Raw genomic sequence first — 25136 nt, 5'->3', positions numbered from 1 at the left:
TGTCTAGCTCATTATCCTGTGGAACAGTTTTGATTTGATTGGCCTATTATTATTATTTTTCAAATTATTGAAGAAAATTATTCAGAAAAACAAAACAAAACCTTGAAATGTTGAAAGAAATCTCTCTCTAAATTAAATCTGCACCACTTGCCACAATACAATTTAACAGCTGGCTGGCGCGTCTCTTCAGTTCCGCTCTCTACCGCTAGATGTCGCTGCTCGTTACGTGTAGGAGATGGCAGCCAGTCTGAGGGGGGGCTGGATACGGACCGCCGGAGACTCCAGGGGGCCGGCAGGGGATGTGACTGTTTTCGTCGAGGAGCAACGGAACTTAAAAACTTCCGTGCTTTCAGCGAGGAAGAGGGGAGATTTGGCGATTCGTTTGGCTCCGGTAATCGACAGAGGAGGATCGGTCCGGGTCGTTTGAACGATTTCCGGTCAACATGGATGATTTAGGTAAGTTCGCTCGCGCTGAAAGCAACATCTAACGTTCCGCCGCGCGTGTCCGCAGCGACAGTGTGAACGCGTCACGCCGAGATTAGAGACGGACAGCCGGGGACGGACCGGGGCGGTGACTGGTGGTCCGTTTGGGTCACAAGCAGCTGGACCTGGGGGGGTCCAGGTGGGTCCAGCACGAGGTGATGACGTCAGAAAGGCCCCCGCGAAATGTCCAACATCAGACTCATTACGATCACCCGCGTAGCGACCACGCTTGTCGGCTGTTACGGGGAAAGTACCGGTCGTCTCGGTTGGGGAGGACATGGCTCTCCGACCGCGGTGATCGTGGACTGGTGACACCTCCTCTTCCCCCCCACGTCACGGAACTCGGCACGTTGGGTTCGGTGGGACTCCAGTAACTTTTATCGAGCTCCAAACTGGTTTAATTGTGGACATTTCCCGCAGGTCTTTGGATTAGATAAGTCCCTCTAGAACAGCTGGACTCTGGGATCAAATCCTCTGTAGCCCATTTAAAGCCCCGTGGAAGTCATTTTCAGCTCGACTCCAGCTGATGGTCACAGTTTGGATTTGGTTGCCCTCATGCGCAGATGAATCCACCAGAACTCCTCTACCTCTGAGGATTAACTGGAGTTCCAGAATTACAGTTTAGCATTGCCTGAGGGCATAAAAAAAGCCCTTCCTGGTTCCCAGATTTTGTCTTGAACTGTTTCTTTACTTTTATTATAGTCTTATACATTTCTAATATGTTAATAAAATACTAACTCTGCCTGTAGGAACTGGTTGTATGATCATCCACTTTTTTCGCAAGATATTCTGAAAATTTAGTACTGTAAATTAGGTTTTTTTTTTGTATGGGTGGATTTTTGGCAAAGGGAGAATACATTTTTTCCTCAAGCAGATCCAGGTGTGGTTGCAGGAACATTGCGATATGGAGACTTGTTTTGGGGGTTTTGGGTTTTTTTTAAATATTTTGTCAGTATACTGAAAATTATTTTTTTTTAAAAGATTGGTGTTCATTACCAAGAGCCAACAGCCTTATCTAAAATCAGAAGAATTACCTTGTAATCAGAATTAACTCAATCCGGATGATCCTTTTATTTTGATTCTCACCAAATTGTACAAAGTTGTGGACACCAAGCATTAAGAGCCGTGGATCAATTAATCATATCTGGAGAAAGTAAAGAATATGTTGCCATATCTCACAGCATTAAATGAAACAAACAAAAAAGATTTCTATGGTCACCACAGTTTTATTGTCAGGATCATCGACGTTTGTACTCCTGCCCGGTTGACTGCGCTTTGAGTTTACGAGGCTTTGACTTTTACCCTGGCAACTGTAAGGATATGTTTAGCAAGAAATTCAAGTAATGCAGTCGGGTTCGTTGGATGCTAAAAAAAAATACCAGTCAGAGATGTCAAGTCAAAGAAGATAAATGTGGTACAAAAGCCATGCGGCCTTCTGTGAGCTGCAGGTGGACATGTTTTTAGAAGAGCTGTCGCTCTGCGCTGCAATGTTAGAACGTCCTTCCAGACAGGACAAGGCTGTTTGCTCGGATTCTGTTTGTGCTTTTTGACCTTGTGCCTTAAAGTTGAGTCTTTATTTAGCTGTTGCCATAATATTTTCTCCACAGTAGAACACCTGTATATGTTTCAGTTGGGTCAAAACCCGCTCTGCGGTTGACATCTCAGTAGTAAGAGTGAGGCTGTGCCAAGAATATTGGTCATTCTATATCCAGTCAATATTTATGGATACCTTCTCACCTTACGTGGTTTAAGGGCTTTCCTTAAAATGGCTGCTTAAAAAAGAGTGTTACACAATCCAGTGTAATTACCATGTCAAAGAGGTTATAAATTCTGTCATCGTTTAAGCAGAGACCTGTAAAAAAACATACTCAAACTAAGAGAAATATAGTGTCCACGTTCCACCCTGTCCAGTGTTGTACAGACAATGCTGAGAAGGAAGTCAGAAAATGTAAGGTGTTGAAGTGAGAAATCCATCCGTCCATCTCACACTTCAGAGAGGACAAGAAACAGAGAGTACATGTATATTTAGTATAGGAGTCCTTCTCAAGTGCTGAACCAGCAGCACTAAGAAAACTTCCACCAACCAGCTCCCATTCCCTCGATGTTATTGTTTGTTTTCAACTGTCCTCCCTGTTCCCATGCCGCTCCAACACTTGTCACACGAAAACACGTAATCTGACTGTCCAACCCCACTAAAATCCTTTTCACTATCATTCTCAATTTGTTATGAGCTCATGCTTCCAACATCACCAGACCCACACTGCTTGCAGGCAGGGCATTGGGATGGATCAGACCCACATGCAGAGACTGGGCCTCAGCCAAATTGTATTCTGCTTAAACACTGCACTGCCCCACCCTCCTCCTCCCTACTCCCACCATTCCTATGGTGAACCACATAGGAAGCTGCAGGATGCAATCTATTGACGGTTGAAGGCTGACAGACTTTGCAGGAGATCAGTCCAGCCAGACTTGAAGATCCCTGGATTTAACAAACAGGGGATTGATTTTAACACGTGTTGTCGTTCGTCTCCCTTTTTCTTGTGCAATCTGCAGTTCAGATGTTATGGCACAAAGCAAACTTTATCAATGCTGCCAGGCGTTGCTCCTGACTTCACTGCTCTGGGCTTGCACCAACAAGACCTGAATGTCAAATAGCCTCTGAAGTTTATATCCTTGTACAGACTCAGAGCCACGGTGCAGTTCAGCGTTTCTCCAAAGCTGTTTGAATCAATCTACTGGACTTAAGACAGTTTCTTGAAGATGTTTTACTTCTCACCCAAGAGGCTTCTTCAGTTCTGAAGCCAGTTCTTGGATGAGAGGTGAAACTTCTTTAGGAAACTTTCTTAAAGTCCAGTGGATTGATTCAAACAGCTTTGGATAAGCATGACCTGGATAACTGAGAACCTACACAGACTTTTCAGCGTTTGATTTTTTTTTTTTCTGCGAATTCAGTCAGTGTTTGTCGATCTGTCTTACCATTTCCTTTGTGGCATCATTTGAAGTGAAGCGATTCCCTGTAGCCCTGTCAGCACATCAGCTACAACGTTGGAGATGGCACCCTTTGAGTGGGCGATGCCAAAGTAGCTTTTAAACAACTCCAAATGAGATCTGACATAGCCTAGAGACTTAGCCAATCTAAATTTAGGTCGGCTCATTGTTTGTACACCAAAGAAAAATACTAACAGTTCACGTGAGAACATTTGACAAATTCACTGTAAATACAGAGGAATTGTTTTTAACTTTCAGTGACGGATTGGATAATAACCCAACATTTCCAGTGCTGCCTTGTCAGCCTCTTTAGTTTTCAACAACTGTCAATCTTCCTCAGACTCTACACAAAACATTCCCTCCACACCTTGAGGGAGGATGGGTTTGTGGTCTGAATACACCCCATGAAATTTTGCTGTATTCCAGAGAAACGGAAGGGATCTAGTTTTGTTTTTGTTTGTTTTTTTGACAGGACTGTGAGTTTGATTTTGGATGAGGTCTGTTTTATCTAAAGGGAACTTTTTGGTCATATGCTTATTTACATATTATAAGTGTCCCTCCAATGTGCCTCTACAGTGTAATTACTAGATAATTAGATCAGTTTTAAAAGCATCTTTTTTGAATCTATGAAGTCAAAATATTGCCGCCTTTGTATAGAATTCATAAATGTGTCTTTATCTGTCTTTTGTTGGACACAAAGTGGTTCTCACCACACATTTAAACATTTACACTAAATGTCATTGATGCCATGAAATGTGAACCTGTAGCTGTTAGCTTCTTAGCTTAACGCAAAGACTGGAAATGACAAATAGCCGTTTCCAGAGGTAACAAAGTTTCTGTAAGATGTAAAATGTAACGAACATGTTAATCATGGTCCTCAGACAGGCTGGTAAGTGAAGCTGGTAACGGTTTGGCAACGTTTTTTCCCCTGGTTCCAATTTTATGCTTTACTGCCTGGTGTGTATGTTATTTTGTAAGAAGAATAACTGAAAAAGTTTTGAACAGATTTCAGTGAATTGTGTGGAAAGGTGTGCTGTGACAAGTGACACAAGAGTAGGTAGTGATGTGGTGTCGCCATAGTTGGTTTTCCAAATTCACTTGGCTGTGGCATGCGCTATAATTCCCCTTGAGTTGATTTTAAACCTTAACCTTAATAAAGGAACTAAAAGTCACATCTTTGTCTCTCCTCCTTTTATTTATGACTTACTTTTTTTGAGTCATGGAAACTAATAAATAGAGGTTCCCATTTTCAAAAAATAAAAAAAAGTCCCTTCATTGAACTTCTCTTCTCAGTTCATGTGAATCATATTTCCAGTAACCGTGGGCTTAATGCAGCGAGGCTCATGCACTACACAAGATGACTTCTTGTGTGCAATGTGTGCATATAAATCAAACACCAAATCAATGTCTGTATGCTTGAGAGAATCCCTCCAGATCCCTGGCAGTGTTTGTCCATCTGTTGAATTTAAAAATGAAAATGCTAAAGGGCTTTGAAACATGGTGCATACACACAAACAAAACACACCCACACAGACACACAAAAACGCATACACCCTCCTGATTCAAGACTACTAGTATAGACAGACAGCTCTGAAAGGGAAGCTGACTAAGCAGTGACAGCTCTGCACTCGGCCAGCCGTCATGTCATCTCATGCACCCACTGCACTGTAACAACGGCCTGCAGGCTCTACATCCAAACAGCTACTGTGGGCTTTTGGACAGTGTGTTGATGTGGGAATAGATCTAGAGTCCAAAAAACGCATTTAGAATCTGGAGTTCCATTGTGGAGATCTGTGTGGATTTTACAACACACCAGGATGTCTTAGACAGTATATTTACTACATATTCTACCTATGGCCTCCTGTCTTGCTTCTGGTCAGCTGTGCTCCATGACTTAGTTTTTTCTTGAGCATCTTTTTGTCTTTCTGACCACATGACAGGAGTTGTGTGACAGTGGCATTCTGGAGGATGTTGTGTTGATAATCAAGAGAATAACCCACCATAGGCATCAGACATTAATTTAGTCATGCTATGTTCTGGACGTGTCTCATTCTGTCCTATTTTTGTTGCTTTCTGGTTGTAAGAACTGGGTTGTGTTTGGTCTTATTATAAATTTTTACTCTCATTGGCTGTTCTTGATTTGGTGATTGAGGAAATCAATCAGAAGTGGGAGAAAATAACACGCGGTCACATGTTATGACATTTTATGTTATTAACCACTGAGATAAATTGAATGCTGAATTGGTGAGACACTCATCCTGGGACTTGATCTGACATTCACTGATGGTTTGGTTTATGTCACGCTGCTGATCCTCTGACACAAGCTACAAAAGGAAAACAGCTGGATAGCAAAGAATAAAGATACAAATTGCGGTAATTGCAATATATATTAGGTGATACCAGCATAAATCTACCTCCGTGTTTGTAAAGGAAACCCCTGTGCTCGTGTTTGTTGAATGCTTATTAGTCACAATGTCAGAGGGCGGTTTTTTCAGCGTTTCCTCTAATTGGCTCCTTACTGTCATTTCCATGACAAGTGTACGTTTGGGGTGACTCAGCTGACGCATCGCTGGTTAATAAGGATTTTTTTTTTAAGGACTTTTGTTTTTACCTGGCAGGTTTCTTCTAGCTGTAAAGTGGGATTAAATAGTCATGAAAACAGTGCTGACGCTGATTGATATGGAATATAGAGCCAATAAATGACCTTGGGTGCATTTGGAGGGGGTGGGCTATGTGTGTGCGTGTGCGTGTGTGTGTGTGCATGCGTTTGTGTGTCTGTGTTTATAGGGTTTATTATGGAGCCCCATCTGGACCCCATTCGGGTTAATGATACCACCAATAAAGATGCAACCAGGATTACTCCGTAGGTTTATATGAGTGTACATCCATCCGTGTACATATGCTTGTTCTGTCCTCCATATCAAGTTGACTGTTAACCTCAGAATCCCTCCTCTCCTTCCTCTTCCCTCTGTCCTCATCCTGCCAGAAGGGGACAATGAGCAGCTTGTTTGTGGTGCTGTGACCTACTTCAACCCAGAAAAGACAGAACCAGACAGAATTATCAGAAGAAAAAAAACTCTCCATTCATCCATCCACCCATCCATCCATCTATCCATCCATTTATTTCTTCAATTTCATGGCTCTGCTTAGCCAAGACCACTGCAGGTCAATGTTTAGGATTTCCTAAGAAGTATAGCACGGTTGTTATTTTTAATGGCGTCGAAACTCTTCGTTTAGAAATGATTTTCAGGAGGAGCACCAAAACACATTTTGCTTCTGTTTGCACTCAAACAAAACACTCATTACCATTTTTAAAGAAATGCAACCTCAGTACAGCTGAAATTCTTCTCACCTCTGAGGCGTGAACACGGATGCTCAAAATAACCACAGGGTCAACATTTAAACCACAGGAAAGCTTTGTGTCCACAGTCGACTGCTGTGTTTGTCTGTGAGCCTTTCACTGTGAAGAAGAAGGGGGGGAGCCGGGTAAGAGACGACAAGAGTAGAGTGGTTTTTAAAAAAAAATCTTTAATATGATGAAGATGCTCACCTCACCCTTGACTGTAAGTTCCTGCTTGTCAGTTAAAGTATTATTCACACGATCAAAAACCCTTTAATGTAGTGCGTGTACTCTCGTGTAATGTAGTGAAGGAAATAGGTATTGGTCCTGTTGAATATGGTTTGCAAATAACAGGCAAAAAAAGGCAATGCAAAGGAAAGTGCATGTTCTTCAAACCCCTTTTCTTTTTACACAAAGAAACAGAAAAGAAAACACACCATCATATTTATCATGAGGTCTTTCCCTCTCATGCTAAGTACAGCCTATAAAGTAGAGATTGAGAGATGATTGAAGATCTCACATCATCCTTTGAGTACAGTACGGAGATGCTGTCATTTCTGAGTTTACTGCGTTGTAAGAGATGCCGAAATGATTGAGCAGAAGAATCAAGGGAAAATGAAATAGATATGTTTTTGCGTGAGCTGGGTGGGTGGGTGGGGGTCTGTGTCCTCAGAAAGAAATATTCTAGCTCATAATTTGAATAATGTCACTCTGTGGTGGTGTCAGTTTACGCTATAAGACATGATAACATGGCTCCGTTCAGATTATCATCAGCACTCTCCTCAGGAACCACTCTCCGTTTGAGACTCGCTCTAATTGTATTGAATTTTTTTATGGTGCAACACAAGCTGCTGTGTTAGCAGATCATTTTATTGCTTCTTTAGGCTGTGGTTGTTTTCTTTTGATAGCATTAGTTGCAGCAACACCTTACGCTAACCACATGATGCTTTGAAGCAGCACTGCAGATGTAATGTGTTGGTGGTTAGCACAAGCCTGATGGGTGGTCTGTAATCCCGACTGCTGCATGGCCATCCATCATCTACTGTATGTCTTCTCCCACAGGTCAGGGTCAGGCGGGGGTGTATTTATAGAAGGCCAGGACGCCTCGGTCTATTGCCGGTATGTGTGTGTGGCCATAGCCGAGAGGCACCTGTGTATTGCAATTTTATTGTGTATTTCTACTGTGATTTCATTTTGTGTGCGCTCCAGACCAACTCAGAAGTCACCCGTGGGCTCAGTTATTTTAATTGTTTAATTTTCAAATATTGCATTCAGACAAAATATTTGCAAAATAGTTGCCTAGTAGTTGACATTATCTCTTTTCCTCCATCCGACTTTGCTATTAGTTCCTGTGTTTCTGTGTGATCATGCTGTTGTGTTCCACCGGCACGCACCTCACATTTTTCTCCAAGTCTCTCACTTTCTTTCTAATTCTAAAGACGAGCTGCGGCACGCTTGGAATTCATATCAGCCAGCACACACCTTGCAGTGCATCAGGTGCAGAGCAAAGGGATTAAAGGAGTGAGGGTACGGAGATGCAGAAATCAGGTCAGGGAACCTCTGGTAAAGTTGCTGCACAGACAGAATCCTGCAGCTGATATCAGTACGGTTAGTTTCTCTTCTGTCAGCTCATATTTCAGCGAATACTTCAGTATTTATTAGTCCTCGCACATAAAGCTCGTTGTTTATCATCCTGTAGAAGAAAGCAGCCGGTATTGACTCAACATCTCCCCCTGCAGGCTTTTTAAAACTGCTTTTGCTACTTGACATTTGATTGGGTCTGAGATGAACCTCGACCTAATGTGATGAAGCATTGACCAGCAGTGAGCTCTGTGTGCCGCGTCAGGAAGACAGGATGTCCTGTCAGGAATAAGAGGACAAGAAGCTTCCCTCTGCTGATGTTCACAACTTCACTGTCGCTCGAACTTTATTAAAGCACTTCATGAGCATGTAGTCTAAATTGTATTCATATTCTTTAAACGGGGTTCAAACAAAATACTGATCCAACATCCGTCCCTCCTGATTTTTGTCATTGTTTCCCTTCATCCAGCCGCCTTCATTCCTTATTTCCCCATCTGATACATTCCTTTTCCTCGGCCACCACGATCTTCCCAATGCGTTCCTTTTATCTCTCCCTGTCTCTTTCCTGTAATGAGCCCCTTGCAGAGCAGCATTGGTGTAATTAAAATGCACACTATTCATCTGGGAGGAAGGGAGGCTCCTTAATCTGCGTCAACCCATATTCCCGCCTCTGAGGATTTTCACCACATGTGCACACACACACACACACACACACACACACACACACACACACACACACACACACACACACACACACACACACACAATCTAGGAGAATGCTGTTGTCTTCTACTAGCTGTGAATAAAGACACTGTCAGGCATATGATGTGGATTCCAGGCAGGTTTGTTGTTTGTGTTGCAGGTACTCTATTTTTTGTTCCCCCAGGCTTTTACTGTGTTGTTTTTTTCTTCCAACACTCCCATTACACTAGAATTCATCATTTCCTGGCTGAATCATCCAAATTTTGACAAAAGATATTCTGAAATATACTTCAAAAAGGTGAGAATGATTCAGGAGACTCATTTTGAAGACGGAGGAACACGGAAGTGTTCTACGAGTTCCTTGTTTTCCTGTAGTTCCATGTTTGGTCACTGGGGAATGAGTCTGAGCTCTGAACTCCATGGTGTGTGTCACGGTATGTTTCCTTGGCAGAGGAGGTGGACACGCCTCGGTGGGTTTGTAGTTGGTGGATGGGCTGGAGCACGCCTAGAAAACTTCACAATGAACAAAGGCAAACCTCATGCTGCTAAATTATGTTTCATGATGCAAGACTTGATCAGCATTAACATAACTGATCTCCCACACGTCACGCCAAACACATTATGCGATTGATATAGCTTGGAGGTTGGTGTTTTACCACGGCTACATTCTGGGACAGCTGATTCTTTATAACAGGGTTAAAAGCCAGTTCAGCTCGAGAGCTAAGTTGATTAACATCTCTTGTGTAAACCATCTGGATGAACATCTGCTGACTGAGATCTCCAGCGATCACAGTAAAAACCATGACATCAGCAGCAGATATGGGCCCACAATTCATGTAATCCCCGTTGCTGAGAAGTATCTGATACTTTTTTAGCATTTTTATGATTTAAACTGTCTTACCACATCATCACAGTGACAGAAGACATTATTCATTTGTTAAAAACCATCAGTAAGAAATCTGTTCCCTACAAACAGGCATGAAAAACAAGTGCAAGATGGGTTCAGAAATATTCAGCTCTTTTATCCCCTGTCAAGCATCATTGCACCTGTCTGAGACAATAAACATTCATCTCGGCTCAAGACGGAGGAGGATTAGTTACATCCTGATGCGTTTGGTGTCTAGTGTCTAACTTGTCGCGGAGGTTTCGATGGTGTTCCATCTTCAGAGTTGTTGATGCAGTACAAGTTGTTTTCCCTTCCCTGTGCCAAATGTCATGACAGTAGACATAAGTTGGAGGTCTCAGTTTTTTTCTACACACAAAAATCTCTTAGAATAAATTTGACTCTTTTTTGTTTTCTCTTCTTCTGGACCAGCAGTCGTCAGCGCATCGGCTTGTTGGTTGGGTTGCGTTATCTGTTTAATGGTAGGTTTTTATCTCTGTGTGATCTGTTGATAATGACAGCTGTGTTGTTTCTGCCGCTTTACCTCTCTGGGTGCGTGTTTTTCCTCCCCTTAAACCCAGAGCTGGCAGCAGTCGTGTAAACAGTGGACTGTGTTGCATCCGCAATGAAGCTCAGTGGAATGCGCTCAGACTTCTGAGCTGAGAAAGGAGTCTCTGCTGTGAAACCCAGTCTGTTGGCATGTTAACCATGCTAATCATGCTAATGCAAAGTTTGGCCAAGTGGATCTGGCGCTGACCGGACTCTCTGCTGTGTCTCCTCTCAGTCTAGGAAACGGTGTGGTCCCAGCAAGCATACTGTAACAGACATAAGCTCTGGTGCGGATCCACCTGTGATGTCATCCTTGCACTTTAGATGTACCTTTATCATGGGGGAAACTTCAACTAATATCTGGGAGTGTGTGACTGAATACAAAATGTTTTCATAAAGTCAAGGAGAGGTCTAAGTATCAGTTCTGGTGCATTTTCTGGTAATTCTGGTCATTAATTTGTAATTTTGACACTCAAAACCGATCAAGTTTTAAGAATTTGATCCCAACTGACCTTCAAAGCTAAATATAATTTAACCTGTAACTTTAAAATGCGACAGACAGTGAGTGTGAGTCACAAGCATGTGGTGCATGAAGGTGAGGCTTATTTGACTTTATATACCTTTGTGATACCATTCCCTCTGTTGAGCTTGCTTCTGCTGATAAGAGATCTGCTCCCAGCGCTTCCTCGTCATAACCGGTGTGTAGTCCTCCTGTCTGAAGTGTCGGCGTCAGCCTCCTGAAGTCACACCGTTTAGAGCGGGGTGTCATTTGTGAGTAGTATTTTCACCCTACCCTTTGCTCTCCTCCTCCTCCTCCTCCTGCTCCTGTTCTATCGTGATGGTACAGTTATGAAAGGCAGTTCCTGCCAGGCAGACGGTCTGTTTGGATTCCCCTCTTCCTCCGCCACTCATTTTTCTTTCCATTATCTCCTCTTCACTTCATCTGGTCTTGACTTGTTTCCAAAGGTACATCTCATCTTTATCTTAAGCTGTGTGAATTTATTTTTAAAGTGGTACTGTTGTCTTTTCTTTTTAATAATACAGGTTATTTATTTTTGTGATTTATTTTGATTATGATTCATTTTCACTAAAAAAACAACTCACAATTGAGTGCAGTGTGATACATCTTCAGTAAGCTGGTCTGTTAACCAATCAGTCTTTATTGTTATAGATTTACTGTTTTCTAGCTATGGTTGGTTTAGTTTTCCTTTGTTGGGTGTAATATAGAATTTTACATTAGTTCACGAACTTCATGTTGAGAACGCTGTCTTTAAAATCCGTAATTAATTGGTGTATAATTAAAAATCTGTCATTGAATGTAAGTTGCGTATTTAATATTTACTTAACTCTTGCTCAAAAAAATTAGTAAAGTTGAGGGTTTTATTTTTTAGGACTTGTGAAATTCTGGAGGAGAAACTGAACACTGCTGTGGTGAGTGAGCGTGCTAAAATAAGCTCAAGTGTTCAGTAATATAGTCTGAGCTCTTCCTTAAATCCCCTTTAACGTTATACCTGTAGGTCCTTCTATCTACTGCTTAGGCCTCCTTAATTATTAGTGGTAGAAATCCTCCCTGCATTTTAAATAAACCCCTCATGCAAAGACGGCAGCTATTAGTTAGTATTCAGTAAGTATGAGCATGTCTGACCTGATCGCACACAGATGAGGGTCAATGAGTAACCAGAGGAGTGGCTGTGAGAGGCTGCATGATTCAACCATTACAACTGATGTCAGTGCAGACGTGTTGCAAGAGAAGTTGTGGTTATATAGTCATGTTTCTATGCAGCTGGTAACATGCACGCATTACAAAAGTAGAGCTGAATCCTAACATTGGACAGGTTGATGTTGATAAAGCTGTCGGAACTAATACACCTGATCACCATTATTAGAGCTAACCTCAATTATTTTGTTATACTGTACTGCTTCTGGAAATTACAGACGGAAACTTTTTACTAGTAGCAGACAGGAGTGTCTGCTGTAGGCTAAAATAGTGAATCTACATCTTTGAATATTTGAATTACTTGTAAAAAAAATTCCATCAAACATTTACTGATCTGTAACATTATTTCTGGCCTAATGATCTAACTAGTAATTCCATGTGACCCTGTACATTCTATCACACGGTACTGACTGTTCATTCACCTGACACTATGTGAGAACATGGTTAACTTCAGACGGTTACAGTGTGTGCTTTGTACTTCCATAGATGCTCTGTTGGCAGACCTTGAATCCACAACATCCCACATTTCTAAGCGTCCGCTCTTCCTGTCTGACGATACTGCCTACTCCGTCCCTGTTGGGAGTCAGACTCCGCAAGACACCTGCTCTCTGAACCAAGTCCCGCAGACTCTTTCAGAGTCAAACGGAGTAGATGAAACGGAGGTAAGTCCATGCGTAGGGTAGAGTATACTTTACACATGTTAATTATATAATTTGATTCAAATTTATGTTTAATTTCATGAGGAAAAAAACATAATTTAGTTGTTCGCCTTGTTGATTTGTTGTCCTCAGTCTGGCAGCTCAGCTCAGAGAAGCCCCTGGTCTAGAGAGAGCATCAGTCCAACCCAGCACATCGGTGAAGAGGACCACGTGTACAGGTGTGTCAACAGATCATAAACAGCGTCACAAAAACATGCTCATAAAGGTGAGGAGACTGTAGCTAAACTTACACCGTAGTTGTAAGGAGCTCTTTTGTTCCATATGGAAAACATTAGAGCTCACCAAAGAAGACAAAAGACATTGTACTTCTAAAGATTTGATTTTGAATTTTGACTCGTGAATTAGCCAGAAATGCCGTCCAAATTATGCCACTGTTGAAACAAAGCCATGATCTCAGTCAGTAGCTGTTAAATTAAATGCTGTTTTTCGTCTTCACCCTGCAGCTTCCCTAACAAGCAGAAGAGCAGTGAGTCATCAGCTGTTGCCATGAATTCAGCCGTAGGTAGTAACCTGTCTGAACTGGACCGTCTGCTGTTGGAACTCAATGCTGTCCAGCAAAGCACACCTGCTTTCCCCATAGAAGGTATACAAAAAAAAACTATAGTACTATTTACAAAATTCTGCTTTTTCTCTTACATAACTTCCTGTTGCAATCTTAATTTGCTGCTGCTGTGTGTGATACTGTCCTTTCGCTCTACTGCAGTTTGGGGTTTACAATAAACCAAAGCAGATCTATGATGTCAAATATGTGTCACTTTTTTTCTGTAATTTAAGAAGCAGCTCCCCCGCTGCCTACCAGCAGCATAATCCACCAGGTTCCAGAGAACGGAGTTACTACTGCAAGCAAGACAGGACCATCTGTACTGGAGAAGCCTAAAATTAATGTGACACTTAGAGGAATAGATGATGTACGACCAAGTGTGGAGAGCCTTCTGGATGAGCTGGAAAGTTCTGTGCCCTCAGCTACGTAAGTTTTAAAAAACATTGAATCAACATATAAATATGAAATTGGAGGCATTTCTTTAAATTAACAGTCAAGAACATTACATGAACAGCTCGTAGTTGATATCATTTGTTTCTTCCATAGTCCCACACCCCTGGTTGCACCAGATGAGCAGACACTTGGGCAAGAGGAAACACCAGCGCAGCAGCAAGCCAGAATGTCTGCCTCCTCTGCCACACGAGAGCTGGATGAGCTGATGGCTTCCCTGTCTGACTTCAAAGTCCAAAGCAATGTGAGTGTGTTTAATGAGCATGTAAATTTTTGGGTCATGAGTCTTTGCACATTTGTTGGGTAACATTTGCAACAACTGAGGTCCATGCTACGAATGCATGAGGGATTTCACACTTATTTTAGGAGCATTGCAGTAGTCTCATTTGTTCTGTGTCTTTCCCATATTTATGTTATTTTTGAAGGTACTTCTGCCACAGGCAACATTCACAATAAAAATTCCCATATTTTTCTGTCAGAAGACCTTCTGCTGTTTTGCAGTTTCCATGTAAATTGCTTACAAGTGCAAACCTTTGTAATGTTACACTGGCATATTGGTTTGTAGAAAGCCCTGTTTCCTTTTTCATTCACTTTTTAATGCAAACACACACGGCATTAAATGACAGTGTGGACAGAGTAACAGATGCAAAGTTGAAATGGTATTGATGAAGGTGTTGTTTTAAAGAAAAGGTAATAGAACAGGAAACAAACTAAACAATGCCAATAATAGGGATTATGATCAGTTTGATTTTAGATGAATTTCAGGGTAGTTTTATCAATTGGGTTTCTTAAAAAAAAAAAAAATCACTTTGTTCATAAACATACATTCACACATACACCTTCCACATTCATACATTTACTATTTTTCCCTCTTATTCAGAACCATTACTTAACAGACAATTTCCCACAAAATGCCATTATTATTTTAATGATTAATTTTGTTGCAACCTTGCAATCAACAAAGACAAAGTTTATTTTCCATCAATGCCTATGAAGACTTAACAATCAATGCTATCTTTGTACCTTTGACTACAGTATTTAGTTTTCTTGAGACTTGAATGAAGTGATTCACTCTTCCTGTTTAATAGCAATGAATACATTGTTAGATTGTTAACTGGCCTTGCTTGGCTTTGTGAGATGACTTTTATTTCATTCCCTTCATGCTCAATGTGTTGTCCTCGGTCTTTTTCTCTTTTCTCTACCACTCTGTATGTCTCGTCTTTGTTTGAACTTGATCTTGACCTTGTTTTGCCCAATTCAGTCTGGTTCTCAGCTCTCTATGTGTCATGAAGAAGCAGACCTTACATTGGTTGCTCTTTCACCTCAGTCAGAAACCAACCCCTCTGAAATTCCTACTACTAATTCAGATACCATTGTCCCTTGTAGTTACTCTGCTCCAGTATGTGCTCCCCTTCAGTGGGAACTCCATATCGATGAAGATGCTTGTTCAGCCCCTGCAACTTCAGATTGCTCCACAGTAGTGCTTGAATCCTCCAGTAGCTATCAGTCCTCCCAGATGCAACAGTTAGATGATGGTGGAAGGGTCGCTGAAACCTCTCATGTTGAGAGCCTCAATATCTCTAGAACCACATGGTCTCCTAGCCAAACAGATGATTCTGTTATTAGAAGTTCTAGTCCTGTACTTACTACTCAACGTACAGCAGATAGTCCCATTCTTGAATCCGAGAGCCCTTCTGACCCTAAACACTCAAATCCAGATCAGTCTGAGAAAAGTCCAACACCAGCACCTAAAACTGACAGTTCAATTTCCTTAAGTCATAGTCCAAATGCAAACGCTGCTAGTCCGGTCACAGTTCCTAAGCTTTCAAGTCCAGTTCCAAAAAGTGCCAGTCCAGTGAGAGTACCTGATAGCTCCAGTTTGGTAGCTATTCCAAAAAGTCCCGGTCCAGAAACAGTTCCAAAGAGTGCTAGTCCAGTGACACTCCCTAACATATCTAGTTCAGTGGCTGTCCTGAAAAACAGTAGTTCAGAAACATTTCCAAAGAGTTCTAGTCCAGTGTCAATTCCTAGACTTTCAAGTCCACTTCCAAAGATTGCCAGTCCTCTGACGGTGCCTAACACCTCTATTTTGGCCAGTGTCCCAAAGAGTCCACCTTTAGTCACCAGAAAAACATACACAATTCCAGGCACCAGTAGTCCCAGAGCTTCGCCAGTTCATTCAGTTGGAAAATCAAATAGACTGTCCATTTCTCCTTTAGAAAAGCAGAAAGATCAAATAGTGTATTTAACATGGCCATGTCGGGAGCCTTTATTTGATGATGCTTTAGACAAACTGTTATCCCCTGACTCCATCCAACTGAGTTACAACCAGCTACCGGCCTCGGTTTTGCCTGGGGATGAAGACAGGTCCTGGGAGGAGGAGGATGGGTTGTACCCCGATTTCAGCCGAGAGGGAACGCTGACACCCATGACAGAGTCCAGCTGGATAGATGAGTGTTTCACCCCCTCCACCTGTCCTGGGACACCCGATGCAACGCTGGACCTTCCCACTCAGCAGCCCTCTGCTGTCGAGCGACTATCTGCTTCTGGCCAAGTAGGATGCTGAAGTTGAATGTCCCAAAATAAGTTTGATAGCCTTTATTTCTTCATGTGGTCTTTCTTTTTGGCCATGTACCCAAAAATCTCTCACAAAAACGGTAGTAATGGCAGATAATTATTCAGAGTTCATATCAAGTCACTGAAGCTTATTTTGGGAACGCAGCCATTATAAACTCACACATAGCTTTGCAAAAGTACAAAAAGGCAGTGTCTTGTTGGAGAGATATATTTCCGTCTATGTGGTTTGAAGCATGTAGTGTCATCACATAAGAGTTGCAAAATGATTTGAGAGAGAAATCTCCCTTGTGTAACTTTGTGGCCGATGTTGAAGGCTTGGCTGAAAGGATGATTCTGCACGCCCCCACTTGCCTCAAACAGCAATGCTTCGTATCGCACAGGGCTTGGACTGTAATGTTTATGCAATATGAAATACAGATATTGGCCTTCTTTTGCAAATGCATACATGCACAAAAAATCTGCACAACTAATTAAAATCATGAAAAAAACTGCTTCCTTAATCCATGGTCATGGTTTGGCACATGCAGACTTTTGTGCAAGCATTTTGTGACAGACTTGTGTTGTCTTGATTTCAGCTTTTCAACATGTTATGTCACAGACACCTTAGCAACTTTCAGTAAACTTGACAGTAGATGCAGCAAAGTTTCCAGAGCCCCTGCAGGTACGTTGATTTGGCTGCCTGACAAATTTTTCTGAATAATTTACAACGGTATTTTCTGGAGCCAGTGCTTGAGCATTTTGCCCCTTGAGTGAGACGTCCTATTTTGGGCCTGTTCTGCTTGAGCTTGTAGCTAAACATGAACTTTCTTTTGAATGGTCCAAACCCAGTTTCTCCAAACCTTGTACCACCCACTTTCCAGCTCAAGTCTGTTATCCGTCGCACCAAAGAGACCATCAATGTGCATCCAATGTATAGGGAGGGAATGTTGAGACGTAAAATGGGACCGATCATTGTCAATAAAAGCAACTCACAAGACCGATTGATTGAGGAACTGCAGGGGAAACTAGGAATTGGGCGAACAGAGAGAACCATCCGACGTAAACATGAGCCAGACGATTGGTTGACAGAGGGAGTCATCGTTACATCCAACCCACAGAAAACACGAGAAGATTGGGCCCACCCTTCTGTGGACAAGGTAGACATCGGAGGTGCATAGCAGGAGTCAGTTAAACAAACCAAGAGTCATAAATTATATTTCACTCTTATTGCTGATGTTTTCTGGCCTATAAACATATATAATGTTTCATCACATTGTGGTAGGAATTCTATATCTTTCTCAGTCACTTTTTCAGTTTGTATTACCACTTTGTTTCTTTTTCCTTCTTCTTTCTGACTCCTGTCTTTGTTCATTATCTTGCTCTCCTCTCTGCTCTGTCCCTTCTCTTTCCCCTAGATAGTACGCCCTCCAGAATCTCCTGCCCCACAGAGAAAAGTCATCTCCCCTCCACAATCTCCCCCAGCACCAAAAAAGCCACCCCCAGCCAAGCAGACTCCTCCACCACTACCCTTACCACCTCCTCCACCAACCCCTCCCCCTCCGCGAGAACCTACCCCTCCCCCCCCAAAGGAGCCTACGCTTCCCCCCATGGAACCTACACCTCCTCCTGTCCAGCCCCCTCCTTCACCTAGTCCCCCTCCCAAGCCTGTCACACCACCTCCACCTCCCAAAGTCTTTGTGTCAGTGGGTTGTCAGACAGAGTACGACCCCATCTTCCCACCACTGCAGGCATGTTTTTTCACCTCACCTTTTCTCTGACGTCCACTTTCCAATGCTTCACTTGACACTTTGAGTTGTACCGGTACTTCAGTGTGTTTGTGGGTCATCTGGTTCAAATCTAAGTAGTTGCATCTCTGTATAATTTGTCTTGTCACTGACTCCGTTTTCAAACCGTGGTGTTCCTTCATGCCAGTTTGCAACTAGAAAAGCTTTGTCTCAGATGCATTCAGTTCAAGTTATGTGTGGTGCTGACATTCAAGCTAGCAAGGTTGAGCCCCCTTTCTAATTTTGACATCTGACGGCGCCATAGGCAGTGTGTTCAGGGTGGAGTAGAGTTTGAGAGCTTAAAGGCAAGAGGATGGTAACCCCCACCCTCCAAATGTTCCCGTTACGCTAACTGTCCCACGATGCACAGGAATGGCAGGCTTGCAGTGCAACTGAAACCCTATCTACCACATGACAGGACAGTTACCATCACAATTATAGCATCTCCCTGAAGACTTCCGTCAACATGCCCCACTTGGTTAGATACCAGGCTGTTGAAGTTAAATGCCAAGTACCATCATGTATTTTAGAATCCTCAGTGTCTTTGTTGATGTAGTTTGAACATTTTTAGAGATTGATATGAAGACTAGGGCAAATATATAGTCCAGTCAAAGGACTGTCAATGTGCACTTGACCATTTTTAGTGCGTATACTCCCTCTCAGACATCCTTTCTATCCTTCACCCCTTCAACAAGACCAGTTATCCCCACCAGTCTTTATGTGCCAAAACATAATTAAATTGTCTCTTAAGGGTGGGGTACAATTGAACTGGGTGTGGTTAAGGATAAAGTGTGCGTAAAGGCTTTTCACAATGAAAGGAAGAGTCCTTGTGTGCGAGTGTGAGAAAGAGAGAGATTACATGGAGCTGTGATGCTATTTTCCCTCACACAGGAATGTAAGAGGCATGAAGCTTCAATAACTTCACCATCGGAGAAGGTCTGTTTGCTTACATTACAGAAGCCAGAAACATTCAGCTCACATTAACACTCACTTGATAGTAAAGACTGTTCATCAAAGGCAGTAGACATTTATTAGTGTTGATGTGAATGTAATTTGTACTGATTGATATGTCCTTGGCTTCTCCACGTTACTTATATCTTTGTAGGAGAAAGCGGATCACCACTACATAGATAGTTTGTTGTTCTACCATCCGTCAAAGTCAAAGACAGTGGTATCAAGAATTATATTAGCATTACTAAAGTAGGCCATGTGACATGGAGGTAAGTCCAAAAAAGGATAATCATCAATGGGAACACATGTTGAGAAACAAAATGTAAACATCATGTGATACGATTCATATATTTTAATGGCATATGATGTCCTACTACATGTCAACTTGGTAATTAATTGTGTTTTCTCAACTTTTTAAAGAGACCACTATCTGTCACTGGATTTAACTAGTTTGATCAGTTAGCTGTACAAGCAAATATCTGTTAAACCCATCCCACTGTGCAAGAACAGACGCTTGAGTGGAAATCCAAGAGTTGCCATCAAGTCAGTAAATCATCATAAAGGGTATAGGAGTTATTTTCAGGTAAAAAATAATCTAGTGTTACTTCAATAGAGAATAAGGGTGACCCGTAACTATAATAGTACAAACTATGGCTGCAGAAACAAACCGTGGCTTTGATTGAGAAGCTCTGACTGTCATGAGTTTCTCCTACAAGTGTTAATCAAGAGGGCAATATTGTTATTTTAAGAAGCTTTTCATTATCTAAATGGTAAAGTGATTCCATTTGGGTTTTCCATTTCCATCAGATCCAGTCCCAGGGAATGACTTCCCCCACCAGCCCCCCCAAACCAGCCAACAAGTTGGACAACATGTTGGGTAGTCTCCAGTCTGACCTCAATAGACTCGGAGTCCAGACGGTGGCTAAAGGTGTCTGCGGAGCCTGCAAGAAACCCATCGTTGGACAGGTGATGATATTACAAATATTAAAGCAAGAGTTCATTAATGTACATGTGAACTGGCATATTACAAAGCATAATGTTGTTTAGACAGTCGAATAGACTTACAAACGTTTTCATAGGCAGAAATTGGTGGACAGGAAGGATAGTACATCTGATCTTCAATGAAGCTTTTATTCCACATATCACCAGCGGCTTGCATAAAGGTCAAGTCCAATCGATTTACCAATAAATCAGTGTTTAGTTAACAGTAAATCAGTTATTTGGGTAAAATGAAGCTTGAAGTGTTGATATAAACAACCTATGTATTTACAACAAGGTGTGAATGCAAAAATGTTGCTTTGTAAATCAGATCTGACTCGTGCACGTTTTCATTAGATAGGGATACATACATGACTTGTGGTCATGCCACATGAAAGTGATCAGGCAGATCAAAACTCTAGTGTCTTTTTGCATGTACACATGTGCTGGTGCTATCAAAATCAACCAGAACCAGCAGCACGATAACATGAAATGACCAGAGAGGTGACGCCAGTGCGGAGCATCAGCTGTTTGCCATCTGCTGCAGAATAGATTGTGATGAAATGATCACTGTCCTCCAGAGCAAAATGTCAAGCATAAGTCCCCCACTGGTGCATTCATTTCAGTCTGAACTACCATCATTTGCCCTACAAATAGGGGTTTTTTACCGTTGGGGATGCAAAGAATTTACCGTTTTGAAGGATAGATGAATGGATCACTTGTAGGCAGCCAAAATAACTACATCTAATGTGAATCGAAAAAAAATCTGAAAATTACGTCTTACAAGTGATTTCATTTTCCTGAGCCGAGGCCCTTGAAGCTCGTTCTAATTTCGCGCAATGTTTCTCCCCACACCAGGTGGTAACTGCCATGGGCAGAACGTGGCACCCTGAGCACTTTGTCTGCACCCACTGCCAGGAGGAGATAGGCTCCAGGAACTTCTTCGAGCGGGAGGGGCAGCCTTACTGTGAGAAAGACTACCACAGCCTCTTTTCTCCACGATGCCACTACTGTAATGGACCCATACTGGATGTTAGTAATTCATACATTAACACACTCGCATGCATAACATACACTGGCGGACCACAGATGTTCCATAGATGGGGAAGATAATGATATTTATTTATTTATAACCTAATGGATTATGTACTTACTGGAAAAATCACTGCCTGTCGGAAAACGTCTTATCTGTCAGGCACACAGACACGCAGAGGAAGCCCTGCAGGCGGTTGATGAGAGGGACTTAGACTCGCCTTGTTCGTGCGAACAGATTCTCGTGTCCACTGTCATGTCGCCTCATCCTCTCCTCTGTCTCCTGTCAGCACTCTAAAACAAACCCATCAATGATTTTCGGTCTTTCTTTCATCCTGTCTTTAGTTCACAGTCAAAACCTTATTTTTGTGGGGCTTCAAGTGGTGTGCAATGATTGTGTTCTAAATAAGCTATGTGTAAAAAATTATTGCAGTGTATGCAGGGTATGTATTTGTGCTTGTGTTGGCATTTAAATTTCTGAGACCATTATGAGTTTTTCAATTGTTGTATTTTCATTTATTTTGACCTGAACCTTAACCCCCTTTGTCAGCTCTGCATTCCCTGGTAGCAAAGCCATGAATCAGATGCGGTCTACATTGTAAAAGGGTGTGTAACAGTGGTTTACATGGTGTTTTTCTAACTGTGCTGCAGAAACTAGGCAAGTGTGAATATTTTAAAACTTTGTGTTAAAAGGACAGCGAGGACTATGTGTTCTTACAGCCCACAATCACAAATCACAATACGCCTTAGGGGGCTTTACAATCAGCACAGCATGGTGAGCATCATTCCAGCTGAAGCTCCTCGGAAAACATGAGGTAACAGTCGTAGCATTGAGCACCTCCCACTCTGCATCGGTGGACCTCGTCTGCCCTCTCCTGGCCTCAGACTTCCTGACATTATTTTCTTCTATCAAAGTCAAATTCAACTTTATAATGATGAACATAATGATAATAATACATAGCTGTCATGTAGAGCCGTATGACTACCTTCTTTCTCATTTGTCACCTTTAAATAGAAACTGACTGATCATTTGGTATCCTGTATTTCACAGAAAGTAGTGACTGCGTTGGACAAGACTTGGCATCCAGAGCACTTCTTCTGTGCCCAGTGTGGAGCTTTTTTCGGACCAGAAGGTACCAACTGCTCATAAATGATTAAGATAACAACTTGTTCTGAAGGAAAAGAGCAGTGTTGAGTAACAAGCATATTGAGAATGAATGTGTTGCACTGTAGGGTTTCATGAGAAGGATGGAAAGGCTTACTGCAGAAAGGACTACTTCGACATGTTTGCTCCTAAATGTGGTGGCTGTGCTCGGGCCATCCTAGAGAACTACATCTCCGCTCTCAACTCCCTCTGGCATCCTGAATGCTTCGTCTGCAGAGTCAGTCCCTTCACACTAACTGTAATAAAGGTGAACATTTTGTTTCTTCCCATTCCTCACAAATTCTTCTTATCCTCTGATTTTCCCAGGAATGCTTCACACCATTTGTAAATGGCAGCTTCTTTGATCACGACGGCCAGCCCTACTGTGAGTCTCACTATCATGAGCGGCGTGGCTCCATGTGCTCCGGCTGCCAGAAGCCTATCACCGGCCGCTGCATCACCGCCATGGGCAAGAAGTTCCACCCAGAGCATTTTGTGTGCGCTTTCTGCCTCAAGCAACTGAACAAAGGCACTTTCAAGGAGCAGAATGAAAAACCTTACTGCCAAGGCTGCTTTTTTAAACTGTTCAGTTAGACTATGCATTTGTGTATTAGCGTGTGTACACTATCCACGTGTTATTTACGTGTCAGATTGCACATGTGGATTTACACTCATGTCTACTGTAGCATGTATGAGTCAGTGATACATTTTGAGACTGGGGGCATTGTTGTGGTGGTGGATCTCATCGTAAGGGTGAGACATTCTCTGTTATTGACCCTTGACACTGTCCAACCTCTCAGGTTTGGCGTTTTACACTCTTGCTAAAAACATTTTTAATGGAGCCCAAAGAGATTTTTATTTAAAGTTTAAATTCCCGTGTGCATCAGAGAACCTATCGTACCTTTTCCCTTCTGCATGTGTATATATACATTATAAGCATATGAGGGTTGAATTAAGAGCCCCAGTTTGTAAATGATTTTATTCCTCCATTGCAAGGCGAGTCCTTGCACTATGTGATGGTTTTATGCAGTTAAGACCTTGCTTGATCGCAAGGACCACGGGGAGTTATTCTGAAGTAGTTTTAAGATATATGGATTATTGAAAGTGCAGCGCTTGGCCAATGACTGTTGGGATAATCTGTTTAAATGATCTATTTTTCTATTGACGTGCCATGAAAACACTCCATACGTTCATGCACACAGACACACTGAACTCTACATTTTTTAAAAGTTCAAACTCGGTGCACACTCGAACCACAGATCTCTTGATGAGACCGTCTTAAGGTGCATTTTACATTGTCAGCAAGACATTAATTAGTACGTATTTTTCTACTATTTTACAATAAAAATTAACCAAGACATTTTTTCATTTTGAGCATATATTTTATTTAAGTAGGCATCTTTTTTTCCCTGTTGCAACTTTTAATTTCACTTAGTCTTTGTATCATTTTCACTATTGCCATTTAAAAAAATCACTGTTTTCAACTACTTACAGAAAGTAGGTCAGTAATAGGTATTATTACTGATGTTGTACTTAATGATGCAGTTTAAAACATTTCAAAACAGTGCTGTGTTTTCTCTGTTTAAAAGTGTCTTCACTGCTGGAGATACACTGATGTCAGATAGAATCAGAGAACTGCGCTGACATCCATTAAGAACTAAATGAGATATCCTGCTAACATACAAATAGACAATGGTTATGATGATGATGCATGCTTTTTTATCAAGTGTTTTCTCAGCACTAGCTGCCACTTGCGATTACAATCAGAAATAAATTTATACCCCTGTAATTTGTTCATCTTCGTGACAGAACTGTGTTCTGTGTGATATACTGTATTTTGAGCTGTTTGGGCTCACACTGATATGCAAAGAGCTGGCTCTATTGGCATGTAGACTAACCATAATTTACCTGAGTCATACAACACATATCAGCTTGGATTGCACATCCTAGAAACCACAGCCCTTATTATAAGCAGTTATGATCCTGCTGTCTGCATTGAGCTGGTCAGGAATCACAATATAAGATCAAGCTGGGGGCTAAGCCTTTTGCAAACTTTGTGAAATCGCCCAGTTCATTTTTATTTTCCATACAGCTTTTTTTTTGCAACATGTGTAAGACAATGTGTGATTGTACTTTATTTTTGAAATATTTTGTCTTGTTTTTTTTAAGTGTAGACATTGTGTTTTTAATTATCGGTATTTGCTCGTGCCAAATGTGTCAATGCAATAAGGTCTTATACACTGTGGAGCTCTCAATCTATTTAGATTTAACTCTTTATGGGCTCAATTCTGAGAGAGTCTTCATCTGCTGTGGTGCAGCTTAACTCCTAATACCCAGACGTTTACACTGTATTACACAAGGCGACCTTCTGTACTGGATAACAGCTGACAGTTTGGCTGATAGTCTACGCTTGTGGCTGAATCACATTTGTAATTCAGATTTGATTCATGTATATTTATCTACTTAGTTTTTTCTTTTGTCAAGGAATCATGAAAAAAAAAATCCATTTTACTGTTGATTGGATTAAGTGAATATTACTTTGTAAAAGATGATCATGTGATCTTTTTTTTCTCTAATTCTATTTGCTATGTGTTTGGGTGGGGTGTAAACTCATGTGGGTACTGATAACTGATTATTGTAACTGCTGAAAATAAAATAAGTTCATTTCTGTGATTGGTTTGTCTGTAATCTTGGTATTTTTCAATATTTGGCATTTAATCCGATGTACATGCAGAAAT

General features: G+C 41.7%; 2 protein-coding genes across 5 annotated transcripts; both read left to right on the top strand.

Moving 5' to 3' along the window:
- The first annotated feature begins 142 nt into the window (after window positions 1–142).
- Window positions 143–25071, top strand: LOC137595281 (paxillin-like). 4 transcript variants are annotated; one of them, XM_068315264.1, is made up of 11 exons: window positions 217–456; window positions 12730–12905; window positions 13035–13120; window positions 13406–13545; window positions 13737–13929; window positions 14050–14197; window positions 20052–20210; window positions 21081–21254; window positions 22306–22387; window positions 22488–22636; window positions 22726–25071. In XM_068315264.1, the coding sequence occupies exons 1-11, from the start codon at window positions 444–446 to the stop codon at window positions 22990–22992; spliced, it is 1587 nt and encodes a 528-aa protein (XP_068171365.1). In that variant the 5' UTR covers window positions 217–443; the 3' UTR covers window positions 22993–25071. The 4 variants fall into 4 exon arrangements, with proteins under 4 accessions (XP_068171364.1, XP_068171363.1, XP_068171362.1 ...); XM_068315262.1 differs by lacking the exons at window positions 20052–20210; window positions 21081–21254; window positions 22306–22387; window positions 22488–22636; window positions 22726–25071 and adding exons at window positions 15215–16507; window positions 17106–17191; window positions 17391–17480 and having other exon boundaries at window positions 144–456; XM_068315263.1 differs by lacking the exons at window positions 20052–20210; window positions 21081–21254; window positions 22306–22387; window positions 22488–22636; window positions 22726–25071 and adding exons at window positions 15215–16507; window positions 17106–17284 and having other exon boundaries at window positions 143–456; window positions 13740–13929.
- LOC137595282 (arp2/3 complex-activating protein rickA-like) lies at window positions 17309–20032 on the top strand. Its single transcript, XM_068315265.1, has 2 exons — window positions 17309–17666; window positions 17925–20032. Exons 1-2 carry the CDS (start codon window positions 17328–17330, stop codon window positions 18285–18287), a joined length of 702 nt encoding a protein of 233 aa, XP_068171366.1. The 5' UTR covers window positions 17309–17327; the 3' UTR covers window positions 18288–20032.
- Window positions 25072–25136: the final 65 nt, after the last annotated feature.

This window comes from Antennarius striatus, chromosome 5 (assembly GCF_040054535.1).
Source record: "Antennarius striatus isolate MH-2024 chromosome 5, ASM4005453v1, whole genome shotgun sequence".
Lineage (NCBI taxonomy): Eukaryota > Metazoa > Chordata > Actinopteri > Lophiiformes > Antennariidae > Antennarius > Antennarius striatus.
The sequence above is the reverse complement of the archived record's forward strand: the minus strand, read 5'-3'. Positions and strand labels throughout refer to the sequence as shown.